This window comes from Danio rerio, chromosome 11 (assembly GCF_052040795.2).
Source record: "Danio rerio strain M-AB ecotype USA chromosome 11, GRCz13ab, whole genome shotgun sequence".
In the NCBI taxonomy this organism is placed as follows: domain Eukaryota; kingdom Metazoa; phylum Chordata; class Actinopteri; order Cypriniformes; family Danionidae; genus Danio; species Danio rerio.
The window spans coordinates 21,657,236-21,673,523 of NC_141031.1; the positions used below are offsets into that span (position 1 = coordinate 21,657,236).

The 16,288-nt window shown below is 36.2% G+C and overlaps 1 protein-coding gene and 1 non-coding gene across 2 annotated transcripts in view; one reads left to right on the top strand and one right to left on the bottom strand.

Annotated features, from left to right (window-relative positions):
• The window catches only part of adamts9 (ADAM metallopeptidase with thrombospondin type 1 motif, 9), a 61,147-nt gene that overhangs the window by 18,870 nt on the left and 25,989 nt on the right, over positions 1-16,288 (top strand). Inside the window, 8 exon segments of the mRNA NM_001423670.2 lie at positions 6,208-6,353; positions 6,627-6,808; positions 8,598-8,734; positions 11,265-11,382; positions 11,571-11,666; positions 13,544-13,710; positions 13,806-13,935; positions 14,152-14,278. Coding sequence (NP_001410599.2) covers positions 6,208-6,353; positions 6,627-6,808; positions 8,598-8,734; positions 11,265-11,382; positions 11,571-11,666; positions 13,544-13,710; positions 13,806-13,935; positions 14,152-14,278 — 1,103 coding nt within the window.
• On the bottom strand, positions 3,709-3,812 carry LOC137496754 (U6 spliceosomal RNA). Its single transcript, XR_015503136.1, has one exon. It is a non-coding gene; the product is annotated as a U6 spliceosomal RNA (small nuclear RNA).

Below are 16,288 nucleotides of genomic sequence, written 5' to 3' on the forward strand. Positions count from 1 at the left end.
GCACATGGAGAGGAAAGGAGTTTGTAACTTAAAGTTGGACCACTCCCAGAGGTAGTTGAAAAAGCATTCGATCAGATTGCTTTTGTAGTGTAAACACTCATATGGTCAAATGCATTGAACTAGCCATAAAACCGTCCCCTAAAATGTGATCAGTATGGGATGTGTTATGAAAAACACACCAAAACCAGTGGAAACGGCAATGCATCTCATCTGACACTTGTGATAATTGAAAACGCATTTTAATACTAGGTGAAAACACAGCCTTGTGTTTTTTTATTTATTTATTTTTTCAGAAACTTCTCACTAAATGTTTTTTGCTAACTTACAACATGTGCAATCCACAAATGTGAAATTTGTCATTACAAACGCAGTTTAAACACAGTAAACACCTTTTACACAGTGACTTTACACAGAGCTCATTAGCCATCTGTATTTGCTTACATATGGGTGGTTACTCAAAGAAACCTCACCAAGAATAGGCTCTTTTTAGTGTATGATTCCTGTATTTTATTAGAAATATATTTTAGAACAAATCTATTGACTTAATCAATAGAACATGTGTAGCCGTGGGGGTCACACAGTGGCTCAGTGGTTAGCACTGTGCCCCACAGCAAGATAGTCGCTGGTTCAAGTCCTGGCTTGGTCAGTTGGCATTTCTGTGTGGAGTTTTCATATTCTCCCCGTGTTTGTGTGGGTTTCCCCTGGGTGCTCCGGTTTCCCCCTGAGGTATGTGCTATAGGTGAATTGGATGAACTAAATTGGCCATAGTATATGTTTGTGAATGAGTGTGTATGGATGGTTCCAGTCATTGGGTTGCAGCTGGAAGGGCATTCGCTGTATAAAACAAATGCTAGATAAGTTGGCGGTTCATCCCGCTGTGGCGACCTCTGATGAATAAAGGGACTAAACTGAAGGAAAATGAAAGAGTTAATGAACATTTGTTGGCAGATTATACAAACAAATTGCTTAGTGAATGAGACCTATTGTCTTTGTTGCTCAGTAATGCTTCCGTTAAGCAAGCAGGAAGAATACTTTGAAGTATTTCTCTTTGCTTGATCTATATGATGAAAGTCAACAAGCTCCAATGTTGTTTTGACCTCAAGCATTCTTCAAAAAAAGACATTGAATGTCTTGCAAAATATGTTGCTAAGTTAAAATTGGAGCAACATGAAGGCAAGTAAATAATGACAGCATTTCATTTATGAGTGGACTATCCCTCCAGCTTTTTTTCTGTTAGGAAACAATAATAACTCTTGGCTGGTCACATGTGGAGAGTTTGTTGTATGTTATTGGTTTTGTGTAGATTTTAATTCCCTGCCAGAAACTCATTATGTCCCTTGAAAGAACTCCAGGGAGTTAACATTATATTTCTGCACTTCGCCCAATAGCCGTTTTTGCAGAATTGCAGATGAAAAGCAGATTCTTCAGTGTAACTTCAAACACAAATTTCCTCCAAATAGCGACCAAATCACTTTCACAGTGACACTTGTCCACACTGATATATTGCTTTGTTTTTGCCCCTGTCTCTGCTTTAGAATGTTTCCCAGATTGTGAACTCAAGTCAGACTTGCGTAGTGCTTGTGATTGTGAATGGACTTGCATCTTGTGACCTTTATATGAAAAGTTTTGCCAATAGCATCATTTTTGCTATGTTACTAGCTATCTCAGGACACATATTTTTCTCAGAATTTCATATGCTGTGGTGTCATGCATCTTGATGCATCTAGATATGCAAGAGATCAGCCTTTTGCATCTTGTTTTGGTTTTCATGCTGGGACCACCCATGATAAGTGGATTGTCTGGTAATCATTGAGCAAAACAGTTTTAAATCTCAGCATTGCGATTTAATTTTCACAAAGACAGACCTATGTGTGGAATGGCAGTTATTTTTTCCCCAACTTCAGAGAGCTGATTTTTGGAGAGACACATTTTTAAACATAATAGTTTTAATAACTCATCTCTTATCACTTATTTATTTTATCTTTGCCATGATGACAGTAAATAATATTTGAGTAGATATTTTTCAAGACACTACTATACAGCTTAAAGTGACATTTAAAGGCTTAACTTGGTTAATTAGGTTAACTAGGAAGGTTAGGGTAATTAGGCAAGTTATTGTATAACAGTGATTTGTTATGTAGACTATCGGAAATACAATAGCTTAAAGGGGCTAATAATTAAAAAAAAAAACTAAAAATGTTTTTTTTTTTTAAACTGATTTTATTCTAGTCTAAATAAAACAAAAAAGGCTTTTTTTTCCAGAAGAAAACAAATTTGTCAGACTTAATATTTCCTTGCTCTGTTAAACATAATTTGTGAAATATAAAAAAAAGAAAAAAAATCAAAGGGGGTTTAATAATTTTGACTTCAACTGTATATATCTGTTTTTATATATATTTATATGTTTTTATTTTATATATATTTATGTACATTCAATCAATTTATAGGTCATATATATTGATCTCATGTAAATAACTATTTCTTTTAAAAGTACAGTATATACTCAGAAACTGACTCATTCTTATGTGATCATATTTCTCACTTTATTGAGAACTTCAGGCCAAATGCTTGCTAAAAAATGTAGAAACATAAATTAGATAATAATAAAATATAAAACGTCTTTAAAAACAAATGATTACAGGTTCAACATAAAATGTATGTATATATATATATATATATATATATATATATATATATATATATATATATATATATATAAATTGATAATGTGTGTTATATACATGTTGCTAAACAAACTGCAAAATCTAAACATTTTACTTTCAAGACTGCAACTTTTTAACAATGCTGTTATTCATTTTCTTTATCTGCATCCTGTAAGGGCTTGTAACATTGTGCTCATATAAATTATAAATAAATAGTATCATAAATAATGTATTTTGTGATGCTACTAAATAAATGATAGAGCAATATGAATTGATAGATTTTTTATTTTGTCTATATATATATATGAGTTCATTTCCCTGTGTTGGGTTGCAGCTGGAACGGCATCCGCTGCTTAAAACATATGCTCGATAAGTGGTGACCCCTGATTAATAAAGGGACTAAACTGAAAAAAATTTTATTAATTAATGAAGAGTTCAGATGCCAAAACCTGTAAATGCTGTCTGAAATTTTCTCCTAAAATAAGGATTTTTCTAAGCCTTCTACATTTGTCTTCAGTTATTTTACTTTAAAGCCAATGAAAAGAACTTATTTAACATTATAAAAGTGAATTACTGAGCCCACACTCAAGATTCTGAAAAAAAAAAGCTAATTTAGGAGAATATCAAATAGCATTTGGAGGTTTTTGCATCTAAACTCTTCATATATTTAACATATTGCGCAATGACATATATTGTCATATTGCACAACCCTACCTGCCATAGCCAATATTTCACTACTCTGCAACAAAGTGAAAAGGCAGAATAGAGCAATCGTTCATAGGAAGCCAATTGCTTTCCACAGTTGGGTTTAAAATGAGCATGCTAATGTGTACCAGAGCCAATTGTGTTTCCACTTTCACGGCAGTGACTTGATCAAGCTACACCTATCTAGGCTTCCTCAGGGCCAATGGCCAGGTTTTTTGTTTTCTGGCAAACCAAATACCTTGGCTTATGCTGGAGTAGCTGGGCCTGAGAAGTGTTCATAAACAAAGGCTGAGTTTACCTGAGTCAGGAGATAGTTAGCGATGCTGCTCATTTCTCATGTTTACATATGGAGCGATTAACGCATTTGCGTGTCATCCTTTAAGGGGGAATGCTAATCTTTTAAGTATTGATTCAATTTTAGTATATGTGCCACCGTAGCGACACATATACTTGTCAACACGTACTTGGCTTGCTTGGTTTGGCTTGCTTGGTTTGAGACATGTGGAGTTGCACATTGATGGATTGAAGAGCAACAGTGTTTGGACTTTCAGCAGTGAAATTTAAACCACACTGAAGTGAACTAAACTGAACTCTGAAAACTGGACTGACACAGTTTCATTTTACTAGAACTTCTGTTAAGCTGCTTTAACACAATCAGCATTGTAAAAGCGCTATATATGAATTGAATTTAAATAAACATATTAGTCTACCAGCTAATATCATATATATATATATATATATATATATATATATATATATATATATATATATATATATATATATATATATATATATTAGGGGTGTCAAAATTAATTGTTTCTTCGGTGCACCGCGATGCAGACGCGGACAATTCGGTATCGATTCAGTAATAACCATAACCGGTTATTATGTAGTGACGTCATTTATCTCCTATGCGCTCTGCCGTTATTTACAACACTCAGCCAACTCAGGGCCGGCCCGTGGCATAGGCACCATAGGCAAATGCTTAGGGCGCTGTATATCCAGTGGGGCGCCAGAAATGAGCGCGGTTCAGTTGGTTTTGTTTTCGATTTTCCTGACACACATTCAGTTATAGACGGCAATAACTCAAAAAACGCTTACCCTAAAAAGATCTAAAGTGTGTTTCCTACAGAAAGACAAAGCTGGTTATGTTTCACAGCTGTCTTTCTTTTTTTCGCTCTACATTACGAGCACTGCTCCGTTTAAGCCCTCGCAGTCTGCGTTTACTTTAGCCGGCAGAGCTCGCGTTGAGAGGAGCTCTATGTAAGGGACCGTCGGAAAAGTGCTTGTTTTTTTTTTCTTGTTTTTTTTTCGTTTTTCTGCTCCGCTCAGCGCGAGCTCTCCCTGTTGCAAGGGCTTAAGTGTGTTTGTTTGTGTGTGTGCGTGTCTGTGTTTGTTTGTTTGATGCTGTCTATGTTTGTGAATGTGTTTGAATGAGAGATAGTGTGTTGCTGTGTGTCTGTGTGTTTATACAGACAGCATGTTATAGCCTCCCCCCTAAAATATAACACTATATATGGAAAGCATCGTCAATGCACCGTGATGCACCGAGATATCGAATTGAACGATATCTCTTGAGATAATCGGTAAGAATTTGATAAAATCTGAAAACAGTACAAATTTCAATCTATGCCTTTAAAACACTATCGGTTGGGTTTAGGGAAGGGAGTGGGTGGAGTTTTCGGTCAGTTGGTCAGTCAATTAGTCGACAGTGTCCTCTGGTGGATTTATGCGAGAACAGCAGGTGCGAATGACGCTCACAAAAGAAATGTAATATCTCAAAAACAACTTACACTACGGCCTCTTGTGGATTTGTGAAAACAAAAACTGGGACCTACTGGGACGTATTTGGCGCTCTCCAGAAATGTATAGGGGTATATATAATATATAGGGGTACATTTTCAGAATAAGCCTAGGTTGCATAATTTTGTGGAAAATTAAAAGAAATGCTGACTCTGACTAAATGAATAACATGATGTAAACAAGAAAATTCTACACATTTTTGTAAATGTTTTTGGTCTAAAAAGCCCTAATAGGAGTTGTTTTTGTGTATTCCTGTGCTCTTAAGTAAAGAAAAGTGACTTGGCTTGTAAATGTTTTTTTTATTTTGTGTAATGTTATGCTAAATATGTGTTTACATGAGGTACATTACTGACACAAATTGATTGGTTTTTGTTGTGTTATTAGCCGAATGTCGATGCTAATATTTAAAGTTGAGTCTTAAAAGCCAGATGATACTCAATTCATGTTTAAAATTAGTGATTATACTCTAAAATGAGAATGCAGTGTTTGAACTTTGTAAGATTAATTGGTTAATTATATATGCAGTCTGAAATCCTCAACAATTGAGTGGATGACATTTTGTTTTTGTGTACAGCACAGAAAAGAGACCGCTGAAGACCTCAGGCTGACATTTGACAAATTTATTAAAACCCTACTTAGGTTTGTGTTTGAAGTAACCTCGGAGTCATTGACAATTTGTTTCAGGCAGTTGGGAATTGGTTCTTTCTTTTGCTAGACAAAAACTCCATTTATTCCGCACTTTGATCTTTAAAACTTTGCAAACCAAACATAAAAAGGTAATATCTAAAAAAGAAAGGCTTAATTTTCTCCAGGTCGACTAAACAGTTTGTTGAAATGAAAGTAAATAAGTCAGTAAGATACACAGCTCAACCAACCACATGTTGACAAGGGATCTGACCAAAGCAAAAGACACTCTGAATTGTCATATTGTCTGTGTTTCAACATTCATTCTAGTCGGTGAACTTTATAACAAACAGCCAGTCATGACTAATTCTTCAATGATCTCATCTTTTCTCTGTTTGTTCATTGCTTGCAGCATTGTAAACATGGCCTGTGCATCCATAAAGAGCATGAATATGTTCCAGTTGAGGGTGCCTGGGGCGTTTGGAGTCCCTTTGGCACGTGCTCAAGGACCTGTGGAGGGGGAATCAAGATCGCTGTCCGCGAATGTAACCGACCCGTGTAAGCTGCCGCTCTTTGTAGTCTTGCATCCTCACTGGACTGTGAATTGGCACCATGTTTCTCAATGTTCCCTGACAAATGGCAGCAGCAAAGCCATTCTGAAGAAGTACATTCTTCAAAAGAGACTGCATTTTTATGCAGTGGGTAGACTGGAGGCTTTGCTCTATTTATATTGCAGTGAAACAGAAACAAGATCAAGAAAACTGAAGGGATTTTCTAAGAAATATTTCCAGTGTAGATATAAGCTCTGAATGTGTTTTTTTTCTACTGTAGGCCCAGAAATGGGGGGAAGTATTGTGTTGGACGCAGGATGAAATTTCGCTCCTGTAACTCTGAGCCATGCTCCAAGCAAAAGAAAGACTTCAGGGAGGAACAGTGTGCCAGCTTTGATGGACGGCACTTCAACATCAATGGTCTACCTCCAAATGTTCGCTGGGTGCCAAAGTACAGCGGAAGTAAGGGATTTAGTCCAGTGATTGCAACTGGAGTATAATAATCAGATTTAAGGGACAGTTGTAAAAAATAATTAAATAATAATTGAGTTAATTACTTAATAAGTAATAATTTAGGCTATCACTTATTTAACGATCCTGTATCTTCCAAAAAATCATCAATGCGTTAAACTTAAAAATATTAAATGAATATTTAAAATGCTGCCTTAGCAACCAAATCAAGGGCCCCATCATACATCCGGCGCAATAATGCGCAAGACCTGTTTGCCCCGACGTTTTGCTATTTTCAAACCAGTGTAAGATTAATGTTCTTGTTTTCCACTACTTTCGTTAAATAGAATATCCATTTGCGCCACTTTGTGGACTCATGAGTGTTCCGATCCAGAAAAGAGGTGTGTTAAGGCACATTGTTGGTGCGTTGCTATTTAAAAAAAAATTAAAAATAGACTGCGCAATAGACCAGCTGGAAGCACAGAGCACGTCAGTTGTGCGCCTTGCTTACACATTGTTTAAATCAAGCAGGATGTACAGCAACACAAAAATATTAAATATTACAAAAATTATTATTTACCCCATAAATGCAAAAGGCACTGTCTGCATGCCTTTGTCTCAGGGAGGTTTTTCAGTTTATTCATGACATTATTATTATTAGTATTATTTACTATATGCATATTTATATTTGTTTTACACCTATAACTCATAAAGAGATTAAGCACAACCCTGTATATTGACCATGCATATTTTTCCATCCTTAAAAAAGCAAAAGTGGATTCAGACACGTCCTTAATGCTTTTGCGGCCTGCACTTTAGACTTTGTGCCTAGATCATTAAAATAGAGCCCCAAATGTTTAAAGGTATAGTTAACCTACAATGAAATTTCTGTCATCATTTGGCATATTTGGGTAATTTTTTTCTGTTGAACACAAAAGAAGATTTTTTGAAGAATGCTGGTTGCTTTTACTCATTGAACTCCATAGGATTGTGTTTTTCATGCTATGGAAGTCAGTGGGTGCCCACAAGCAGCATTCTTCAAAAAACCTTCTATTGCATTCAACAGAAGAAAGAAACACAAGAAGGTTTAAAACCATATGATGGAGAGTAAATAATGAGGTAATTTTCAATTTTGGGTGACCTATACCTTTAAGATAAAACCAAAACAAAAAATTTTATAATTATGACTTGAAATTAAAACCAAAAAGCAACAAACTGAAATATGTGAAATAGCACATTTACAAAAAAAAAAAAAAAAGTTTCTAAAAAGCAATTTACACGTTTATAAAACTAAAATTAAAACTGAAAAATAAAAAGTACTAGTTAAACCAAAATGTGAATAAATACCACAACAGTAAATGCTGCAACATACATAGTATATATTTTAGTACATAAACAGTAAATCAGCTTGCCAATTCTGCTCATATACTGTAGCTTCAGTATTGGTTAAGAGTGCATTTTAAAACTAGTACATAATTGCTTTTGGCATATTAAATAATTTCCCTTAAGATTTGAGACATGGTGGAGCCAATAATTTCAAAGGTTCCATACTTTCAAAATCAAATTACTAAACACAATTATATTTCAATTAACTTGCTAATTGCACAGCACAAAGACGACCAGCTGATGAGAAACATATTATCAATGTCCTAAATACAGTAAAGCCTCCAGACTGTATTAACATTATCTGTCTCTCTGTCTCTGTTTCTCTCTCTCTCTCTCTCTGTCTCTGTTTCTCTCTCTCTCTCTCTCTCTCTCTCTCTCTCTCTCTCTCTCTCTCTCGTGTATCTGATTGCTGTAGTTCTGATGAAGGATCGCTGTAAGCTATTCTGTCGTGTTGCGGGCAGCACAGCTTACTACCAACTCAGGGACAGAGTGACTGACGGCACGCAGTGTGGACCTGACACTAATGACATCTGCGTTCAAGGCCTGTGCAGGGTGGGTGTGTTTGTGGTTGTGCTCCACTAATAATGGCACCCGGGGTGAATATAAGTAAAGAAGGCTGTTTTTTTCTTTCTTGTTTAACCTTTTTGATTTTGGGCTCAAAAAAACTAAAACAAATGAAACGAGATGAGATGAGTTGGTTTTTAGAGGCTTTTTTCCTAAAACACTTTCAAATAGTTTGTGTTGATGCAGGTGCTTTCGGATTGTAGTTTTAGAGGCTTTCTCTGATCCCAAGACTCAACTAACTAATTTATAAGACTACCGGTTTACTGGAATTACTTATTTATTCCACTGGTGGGGTTTTTGTTATTTTCTTTTAGCCATTTTTTGTGAAGCTCAACAATCTTCTATCACAAATGAAAGCTCTGTTTCTTTGGTTTTATCCATTGAAATGAATGACTGAGTGAGTTTGGCCTGCGTTTCCTCCTAAATATTTAGCCCTGTGAAACATACTGTAAGGTCTTGATTTTCTTTTTTGTTGAACCTTTTTGCTCAAAAAACTATGACAAAAAATTTAAAGAGATGTTTTAGAGCCTTCTTTGGTAACACTTTAGATCACAGTTCATGCTATTAACTACTAGCTTATTACCTGCCTATTATTAAGATATTAACTGTTTATTAGTAGGTATAAAGCATGATCTTATTCTACATCCCTGATCCTACCCAAAGCCTAAACCCAACTACTATCTTACTAACTATTAATAGGCAGTTAACTAGTAGTTTATTTAGTATTTTAATAAGCTAGTAGTGCTAGTAAATGGTTTGTTAATACTGTGAATTGTGACCCAAACTAAAGAGTTACCCCTTTTTTTTTCACGAAACAGTTTCAAACAGTTTGTGTTGATGCAGGTGCTTTCAGATTGGAGTCTTAGAGACTTTCTCTGATCCCAAGACTCAGCTAGCTAATTCATTACACTTCCAGTTTACTGGAATTACTCATTTATTCCACTGTTTGGGTTTTTATAATTTTTTATAGCCACTTCCCTTTTTTTAAGCTCAACAATCGTCTATCACAAATGACAGCTCTGTTCTTTGGTTTTATCCATTGAAATGAATGACTGAGTTAGTTTGACCTGCGTTTCCTCGTATATATTTAGCCCTGTGAAACATGAGGTCTTGATTTTCTTTGTTGTTTAACCTTTTTGCTCAAAAGACTATGACAAAAAAAAACTAAAGAGATTATTGAGTTAGTTTGTAGGGCCTTTTTTGGTAACAGTTTAGTTTAGATCACAATTCATGCTAATAATTACTGGCGTATTACCTGCCTATTATTAAGACATTAACTGTTCATTGGTAGTTAAAAAGCATGATTATATTCTACATCCATAATCCTATCTAAAACATAAACCCAGCTACTACCTTACTAGCTATTCATAAACAGTTAATTAGTAGTTTATTAAGCTAGTAATATTAGGTAATGGTTTGTTAATACTGTGAATTGTGACCGAAACTAAAGTGTTAACCCCTTTTATTCACGAAACAGTTTAAAACAGTTTGTGTTGATGCTGGTGCTTTCAGATTAGAGTTTTAGAGACTCTCTCTGATCCCAAGACTCAACTAACTAATTCATAACACTTCCAGTTTACTGAAATGACTTATTTATTTCACTGGTGGGGTTTTCATTAATTTCTTATAGACACTTACCTTTTTTGAAGCTCAACAACCTTTCATCGTCAATCACAGCTCTGTTCTTTGGTTTTATCCATTGAGATGAATGACTGAGTGAGTTTGGACTGCATTTCCTCACATTTGTAGCCCTGTGAAGCATGAGGTCTTCATTTTAACTTTCACTTTTCTAGTCAACAAGGTGTATTTAAAGTGTAAAATATCATTAATGATATACTTCAAACTCACAGCAAGTAGGTCGCTGGTTCGAGTTACGGCTAGACCAGTTGGCATTTCTGTGGGAAGTTTGTACATTCTCCCCTTGTTCGTGTGGGTTGCCTTTGGGTGCTCCGGTTTCCCCCTCAGTCCAAAGACATGTGGTATAGGTGAATTGAATAAATTAAATTGGCCACAGTGCATAAGTGTGTGTATGTGTGTGTGTGTGTGTGTGTGTGTGTGTGTGTGTGTGTGTGTGTGTGTGTGTGTGTGTGTGTGTGTGTGTGTGTGTGTGTGTGTGTGTGTGTGTGTGTATATGAGTTTGTATATGAGTGTGTATGGGTGTTTCCCAATACTGGGTTGTGGCTGGAAGGGCATCCTCTTCAGAAAACATATGCTGGAATAGTTGGTGCTTCATTCCACTGTGGCTACCTTTGAAATAGAGACTAAGCCAAAGAAAAAAATGTATCAATGAACGAATTCATATGGGTGCCAATTAAATTGTGGCACAAATGCAGTTTTCAATAGTCATCAGTGACTGCAGAGTTTTATAATACATATTTAGATTTTATAATACATTTTATCACAGGTGAGGGTGCCAAAATTAGTTTAAGACACTGTATGTGGCCCAAATGTGAAGCAGAAATGCTGTAAAACTCTCTTCAAGTGTCCTCTGAATTAATTCCACATCCTGTTTCTGCAGCAAGCAGGATGTGACCATGTGTTGAACTCCAAGGCCAGGAGAGATAAGTGCGGGGTGTGCGGTGGGGATAACTCTTCATGCAAGCCTGTGGCAGGAACGTTCAACATAGTGCATTATGGTAGGTCACACAGAAAAATCAGCTCTTCTTATATATCAAGGTAACTCAATAGTTTAGCATTAGTTTAGCAAAAACTCAGTTTGATTCACTTCAGCCAGATCTCAGAGCAAATTAACAGAAGTATTTACCTTAGAATGATATTTTAAGATGTGTATTTTGTTGACTTCTTTATTTTTTTTATTTTACAGGTTACAATGTAGTGGTGAGAATTCCCAGTGGTGCTACAAATATAGATGTGAGACAACACAGCTACTCAGGGAAAGCAGAGGACGATAACTACCTCGGTAAGGCAAGAAAAAGACATCAAACTGAACAGTGTATGATTTTTGTTCAGTTTTACTATACTGTAGTTCATCACAGTGGAAGTCTATTTCCACTATAGAGTAGGACAGATTAATTGATTGATGGATGGATGGATGGATGAATGAATGGATGGATCAATATAAATAATACAAATAAGTTATTGCAACTTTTTTTTTCTCCGTTTTGAGTTTTGGGCATTGTCAGAGCAGTAAGTGTTTAGTGGAGTTTAGTGGAGTTTTGTGAGCTACAGTAGGAACTCACAATTGCTACAAACTACCAGTTCTGAGAAATGCAAGATTGCAACTTTTAATTGTGAGTTTATAATCTTTTTTAAAACTCAATTCTGGATAAAAAGACACTAAATAGGAATAACTGTGGCTAAATAGGAATAAATAAAAAAGGTGTAGTAATAGTAATACACTTATGAAAAGAATACTAATAAAATGAGTTATACAGTATATGTTTTTATATACACTCACCGGCCTAGTACCCGGTTGGACCCCCTTTTGCCTTCTAAACTGCTTTAATCATTCATTGCATAGATTCAACAAGGTGCGGGAAATGTTCCTCAGAGATTTTGATCCGTATTGACATGATAGCACCACACAGTTGCTGCAGATTTTATGGCTGCACATCCATGATGCGAATCCCCCATTCCACCACATCTCAAAGATGCTCTATTGAATTGAGAACTGGGGACTGTGGAGGCAATTTGAGTACAGTGAATTCATTGTCATGTTCTTTAAACCAGTCTGAGATGATTCACACTTTATGACATGGTGCGTTAACTTGCTGGAAGTAGCCATCAGACTGCACACTGGATTTTGTCCCCTTTTTTTCTGTAAACCCTAGAGATGGTTATGCGTGAAAATCCCAGTAGATCAGCAGTTTCTGAAATACTCAGACCAGCCCATATTGCTTTAAATGCAGCAGATTGTCTTAACCATGTCTACATGCCTAAATGCATTGAGCTGCTGCCATGTGATTGGCTGATTAGAAATTTGCGTTAACGAGCAGCTGGACAGGTGTACCTAATAAAGCGGCCAGTGACTGTATATAGTTTCATTATTTAAATTAATCAGCATATAATGACGACAAAATTCATTGGCCAAAAATAAATCAGAAAAATACAGACAGCAAATACGATGCTCTTAAATATTGTGCATCTAATGTACTATTCAGATTCAGCAGATTACTGAGTGGTTCTGTGTTTATTGATATATTTGCATGTCTCTGTGTATTTGCCCTATATACTGTATGTGTGTGTGTGTGTGTGTGTGTGTGTGTGTGTGTGTGTGTGTGTGTGTGTGTGTGTGTGTGTGTGTGTGTGTGTGTGTGTGTGTGTGTGCGTGTGTGTGTGTGTGTGTGTGTGTGTGTGTGGGTGTATGTGTGTGTGTTTATGTATGTTTATCTACAATGCGTGTGGTTTAGGCCAAGACAGGAATGTAGACGTTGTGGAAAGAGGTATTTAAGTGTGTGTAGGTGGTTAGCAGGGGGAACAGAGGTTTCTCGGTGTAATGTGTGAAGTAGTGAGGAAAGTAACTCAGGAAATTAGCTACATAATCACATTAGCGTGCATTTTTGAAGCAAACTGACTTCAGCAGTGCAAGACGTGGCCTCTTCACGCAATACTGGATTTCTCTGCCCCGATTATCCTAATCTGCCCTGACTCTTGCTAAATCTGACTGTAAATGAAAATGCTTGATTTCTTAGGTCATTCAGGTCTTGGAGTGAGACAAATTTGTGTTTAAAACAAACGGACGCTACTTTAGTTTGTTTAGCCTCTATATATATTTGCTTTCTGAGCATAACCGTAAGGACGATAAAGCATGCATGTTGTTTCTTTTTTGCTTTGCAGCCTTGTCCAACAGCCGTGGAGAATATTTACTCAATGGAGATTTTGTGGTCAGTATGTTTAAAAGGGAAGTCAGGGTAGGGAATGCTGTTATTGAATACAGCGGCTCTGACCATGTCGTGGAGAGAATCAACTGCACTGACCGCATTGAAGAGGAGATTATAATCCAGGTAATATTCAATCTCACAGCTTCACAGTGTGTCGCTATTGTTTAAGCTGTTTTGATGCGTCATGTATTTTGTGTGTGATCTTTTTCTCAAACTAGGTGCTATCCGTAGGAAACCTCTACAACCCTGATGTCAGGTATTCTTACAACATTCCCATAGAGGACAAACCTCAGCATTTTTTCTGGGATGCGTACGGCCCGTGGCAGGATTGCAGTCTTTTGTGCCAAGGTGGGTGTGAGAGAAGCAACAAATATTTGTTGCGTTTGCCAGAAACGTCAGTGTAGAATTTGGTAAACTTGAACCAGACGTGTGATGCTGTCGGGTCATCCAGTTCAGTATTTCTTGGAAATTCAAAAACCTTTTTTTCTTCTTCTTACTTTTCTAGATCACAAACATGTGTTTGAACTTGTGTATGTCTTGTGCTGTATGTAATGTGCATTTTAGGAGAGCGCAAGAAGAAGATCTTGTGCAATCGTGAATCGGATCGAGTGGTGGTTTCTGATCAGCGGTGCCACGGTTTACCTAAACCAGCTGCGATCACTGAGTCATGCAACACAGACTGTGAACTCGGGTACATTTCCACATGCATTAGCTTTACTAACAGCTTGAGCCAACACAAACCCTCTTTTGGCATTCATAAACTTGAGGATTTGCTAAAGACACAGTGAGCAATTTGTGATGAAAAGATATGTATATAGTTATTCTTTGTAGCTGAGCTTATTGCAGATGCATTTGTAGGAGTGAGCCTTTTGTATACAAAGTTATGGGAGGGGAGTGTTTAAATAAATCAAGCAATGTGTTTTACTAAGTGTGCTGGAGTCAATTTACTAGTATTTAAGTCATAATTTAAACATAAAACGCATGCCTGGGAGTTCTTTTCACAACAGCACCTGGGTTCATTTGGAGTCAGAGTTCAGTTCATTTGGCTAATGTAAACAAACCCAACAGAACTCAAGTTCAATCCAGGCAATTGAACCAAATGAGAAAGCACCTTTAACCGTTTTTGCACATGTGTTGTTCGTAGATGATAACCCACACTTGATTATTATCATCTTCGCTTGTTTGCAAGTTAATTTAGCTGCTCTTGGGAGATTGTAGTGGTCATTATGGAAATTTTGTCTCTGTTTTCTAAGTTGTCACTGGAATCACAAACAGTACATTTCACTTGCAAGGATGCTGTTATGAGATTGTGCTCTCTTGCAAATTTGCTGTGCTTAGAAAGTCTAACTGTTGATTAGTTAATTGAAAAAAATATATATAAAAAAAACATCCAAACATTTGGTGTTCGTAAGATAGTTTTTTTTTAACTTATTGAACAATAATAGCACAATAATAGCACATTAAAATAAAGTCCATTCATTAAGTGATTTTTTTTCGGCTTAGTCTATTTATTAATCAGGGGTCACCATAGTGGAATGAACCGCCAACTTATCCAGCACACGTTTTATGCAGCGGATGCCCTTCCAGCCGCAACCCATCACTAGGAAACACCCACCCACACTCATTCACACACATACACTATGAATAATTTAGCTTATCCAATTCACCTATAGCACATGTCTTTGGACTGTGGGGGAAACCAGAGCATCTGGAGGAAACCCACGCAAACATGGGAGAACATGCAAACTCTACACAGAAATGGCAACTGACCCAGCCGAGGCTCGAACCAGTGACCTACTTGCTGTGAGGTGACATCACTACCTACTGTGCCACCCAGCTGTTGATCAGTTAATGTAAAAAGTATAAATAACATCCAAACATTTAGTGTTCATTTTTTTTCTTATTGAACAACATTAGCACATCAATAGCAAGTTTAATAGCACATTACAATAAAGTCCAATTGTATATTTATAATGTTATAAAGATTTATAAGCATCACAAAAATTATAAGCATCCCTCTACAATGATTTACAAGAAATGTTTCTGGAGCACCAATTCCAAATATAAGGCTCTGTTAAGAAAGCTTTTAAATCAGATTTTACATGCTCACTTTAGCAAAACAGCACTGTCAACCCAAACAGAATGCTTTTGTGAATTATTATAATTTATGTTTTGTAAAAAGAACAAGTTCAGCATGAAGCAGAAATATATTTACATATTGCAATGCTTCATGCTATAGTCATTGCTGGTTTTGCATCATTTGTGTATTAATTCTTTTGGCATTTCCACTAGTTTTGATGTAGCAGCCAAAGAATCTACAGTGAGACACATCTGTTAAAATCTGCTAAAATCCAAATGTGTTTTAAATCATAAACCAATAACTCTATCTAAATAGTCTGAACAAGGCCCTAAAGTGACTTCAGAAGATCAATTGACACTGGAGACTGGAGCAGTGACTGCTGAAAATCCATCTGAAAAAAACATATTTACATTTTAAAGTACATTAAAATATAATATATATATAGATATACATACTTTCAAGAATGTATAATAAAGTGCTCAGCATATATAAGTACACCCCTCTCAAATCTATCTTTTGAATTAATATTTTTGATAGGAAGCTATACAATATTATATTTGTGTACATTAGATTAGTCAGTACTGAAGCCAAATCTGGAGCTTTCTTACAAAATAACTTACA